This window comes from Mastomys coucha, unplaced genomic scaffold, assembly GCF_008632895.1.
Source record: "Mastomys coucha isolate ucsf_1 unplaced genomic scaffold, UCSF_Mcou_1 pScaffold14, whole genome shotgun sequence".
Classification (NCBI taxonomy): domain Eukaryota; kingdom Metazoa; phylum Chordata; class Mammalia; order Rodentia; family Muridae; genus Mastomys; species Mastomys coucha.
In genome coordinates this window covers 113004512-113008112 of record NW_022196896.1, presented here as the reverse complement: position 1 = coordinate 113008112, position 3601 = coordinate 113004512, and the positions used below count along the sequence as shown (strand labels likewise).

The 3601-nt window shown below is 53.9% G+C and overlaps 1 protein-coding gene across 2 annotated transcripts in view; it reads right to left on the bottom strand.

Annotated features, from left to right (window-relative positions):
- The window catches only part of Snorc (secondary ossification center associated regulator of chondrocyte maturation), a 5108-nt gene extending 1568 nt beyond the window's left edge, over positions 1-3540 (bottom strand). For both annotated transcript variants that reach the window (XM_031368903.1, XM_031368904.1), the window contains exon 1: positions 3330-3540. In XM_031368903.1, coding sequence (XP_031224763.1) covers positions 3330-3402 — 73 coding nt within the window. In that variant the 5' untranslated portion in view covers positions 3403-3540. The remainder of the gene's footprint in view (positions 1-3329) is intronic.
- Between the last annotated feature and the right edge of the window lie 61 nt (positions 3541-3601).

The following is a 3601-nucleotide window of genomic DNA, read 5'->3' as shown; positions in this document are numbered from 1 at the left end:
CCCCAGGGCAAACAGGACACACAGCCAAAGCCTGACTCTGGTCAGCCTCAAAATAACCAAGCCCTTCAAAAAAAATGCCAAGGTCTGGAAAGGAGAAAGAAGCGTGAGGATTTGTTCTGGATCAGGACAGGGAGGGATCCTGTGTCTTGTCAGAGACTCTGGGTAAGGCTGGTAAATACAGTGCTGGGGTTCCTGTCCCAGTCTGAAGCCACATTCTTGTTGGGAAAGAGAGTGTCCTTGTTCTTAAGCTCAATAACAGAGGCCAAATGATGTTGGCAACTTTGGACTGCTTCTGCATTTGGGGCCAGGGAGCTATGTGGCAAATATTGGTGACTGGTGACCAGGTAAAGGCTGTGCCAGAGTTCAGAAGATAATTTTGAAACTTTTTTTTTTTTTTTTAAATTGAAGTTTTCACCATAAGATTTTGGCAGATCCCTTAGGATCATAAACCCTCTCACAAGCCTGGGCCAGACTTGAGATGCAACTTGTAGGCAGGGACTACCGTCATGTGCCCCGGGGCTTCCCAAAACTAGACCCCCTCTTCAGAAAAGACTGGCAAAGGGCCCCGAAGACCTTTGTCTCCCACTTCAAGAAGCCTCCCTCTCATGGGGTGGCACCCGGGCCAACCTCCCTCTAAGCTTGAAGAGTGCTCTGTGAGGAAGCCAAAGTGAGCTGGTCAGAGAAGGTGGTGCTCATAGTCTGAAAGCCACAAGGAAGGACCTCAGGCCTCAAGCAATCTAGTGTCAGGCTCCCAGGCCTGGACCGAAAGAAAAAAAAAAAAACCCTGAACATGCCTGCCATTCAACAGGCCTTGAGGTCTGGGCTTCATAGACTGTCTGTCTGCCCTGGGACTCTTCACGACACACCCAAAATAGACAAGCAGGCCGGCCTCTCCCTATCCCACCTCTACTGGCCGAAGCTCACCTCCAGTGTGAGGCATCTGGCCAGGGAGGCTGCCCAAGGCTTCTGAGTGCCGGGGCCAGCCAGCCTAAGTGGTGCCTACTTCCTGGCCAGGGACTGAGTTTGCCTCGACCTACCAAGGAAGGGATGCACCTACGGGCCATATCCAAGGTGTTATCTCGTTTTCCTATGCACGCCATGTTCTCCAGACTTAGAACATCAAGAAAGAGCAGCGAGCCAGCTCTCTCTAAGTCATCCAGTGAAGCCAGGAACTATATAGGCCAGTGTGCCAGGAGGAGAGGGGTGAGGGTGGGAAGGAGGAGGCCTGGGAGGCGTGTACAGGGGCCCTGGGAGCAGGGTGTGGAGGGTGGAAGCAAACAATGATGGGGAAGGCTGGCATGGGCAAGAGATTTCTGTTCTGTTCACCTTGGCCACAAGGATGCTCAAACACCATGAGAGTGAGCAAGGGTCACAGAAGTTTCTGCTCTGGCAGAGGTGGCACAGTGTCAGTGTCGCAAGCTTGAATACCCCAGGCTGTCCCCTTAGCCCCACCACCCCGAGCTGCTTTGCTTCTTGGTAAATAAGTTTGTTCAACGGTTGGTCTGACCACAGGCCCCCAGGCCAGGCGCCCATGCTCACAGACGGCCTTTGTGCAGCCATGAACAGCCTTTTCATCCCCACCCTGGCCTCCTGCCCACTCAACCTGGCCTGCTCCCCTACCTTAGTGGCTGTGGCCACCGGCTGAGGCAGGAAGGGTGGCAGGCTGGCCCGTGCCTTGACCCCAGGAGTACTCCATCTCCTCTTTCCTGCTATGGAACTGCAGCCCAGGAGAGACAGGGTCACAGACTTCGTACACGCCTGCACAGACCTGTGCGTCCATAGCTAGTTCTGAGAACCTCCTACGTCCCCACTCCCAGAACAGCCAGGACCCCAAAACTCAAGGTGGGATTGGCATGCTCATGCCTGCCGTGGGCCTGCCTGTTCTTGAGAGAGAAGAGACCCATGGAAAATAGGAGGTGAGGTCAGGCAAGGTCTTGGCTATTCCCAAGAAAGAAACACCCACTAAAGTTGTGTATGTACAATCTGACCAAAGCCCTGGCTAGAGGCTTGGGTTGGAAGAAGCAGCAGAAGCCTGGACAGGAGCCACTAGGAAGGCTCTAGCTGCAGGGTCCGGCCAGGCAACAGCTTCAGTGTGGCAGGAAGTGGCATGGGTCTCAGCTCTGAGTCCTAGGCAATGGAAAATACCTCCTCCCACCGTAAGTCGTATCTCCCAACATCAGGGGTACTTCAGGTTACATCGCTGGGCACTGCTCCGACTCCAGAAGCTGGGTGTGTCCCAACATGTGGGAAGAGATGGCTCTCCCAAAGATCCATTCGGGCTTAGCTAAGGGGTTGGGAACTCTGCTCAAACTCCGAACACTGAGCGTTGACTGGGTGTTTGGCCATCCCCAGAGCCCTGCGTTGAGACCTGGTGAGGTCTTAGCATCCCCCTCTGAGGGAGGCAGCGTAGTGGGTGCTACCTCCTGCAGATTAGGAAATGGCCAAGAGAGGTACGAGCCAGGCAGGCCAGAGTCAGGTCTTAAGCTATTTCCTGGGGTGTTGAGGGGAAGTAGAATGGCCCACAGACCACCATGACCATCCTGAGGTGTGGAGGCCGGGAGTTCCTAGGCCATGCTCCTACAACAGAGGTGACTTCTTTCCTTTGTAGACACACAGACACCCCTAAAGTTCAGGCTGCAATGTTGTAAGACAATCAGGTAACCCAGAGACAGGCTGCCTTTCTGCAGACTACTGAACAACTGTGCAAGATTTATTTTCTCGTAGGCAAAGCCTATCTGTGCCTATGTCCCTGCTCTGAAGCAGACCTGAGGCAGGCTTGCCATATAGTCTTATTTTTCAGACCCCAGAGCGGCCACCTAGGGCTCAGCCCAGTGTCCTCACTATTCTGCAAAGGACTCTGAGAAATATTTATCTCTATGGGGACGGCACCTAGGTCGTAAGCCAGAAGGAAAGGGTTTGCAGAATTTAAAGGAATCACAAATCTCTGGGTTTTCCACCCAGAGGGTCTCTGGCTTCTTAGCCCTTTGCCCTTTGTCTAATGAGCCCTCCTGCCTCCCAGGTCCACAAGCCTCCAGATGTTCTAGCGACAAAGTACATCAGAATGTCAGACAGCCAAATGTCCTAAGCCCTGATGTCCAGGTCTCCCTCAATGGCCACACACCCTGCTGCTAACAGTCACCAGATAGATACATCATATTACTCAGTTTCTACCAGCCAGCATTGTGGGAGTCTCCCAGAATCACCGCAGCTGAGCATCCCACCTTGTGTGAGGGGCTTGTGCCCTATAGGTACTGACGTATCTGGTTCCAGGGGTAGTTGTTGGCCCTGAGAAGTCAGTAGCAGCAGAGCTAAGGGCCCGCACCTCTTACCTGTGAGTACCGCAGGGGCCAGAACCCCAGAGATGAGCAGCAGCGCCACACGCAGGGCCAGACAAGATGCCATCCTGGCAGTGAGTGAGCAGTATTATGGGACACAGAGGACTAGGCAGCTGGGCTTGGGCAGCGGCAAAGAGGCTTCAAAGAGCTGGGAAGGGTTTTCATCAATGCAAACTCTGTCCTCCTGGGACACTGTGCCCGCCCCCCACACATGCACGCGCACGCACACACACACACACACACACACACACACACACACACACACA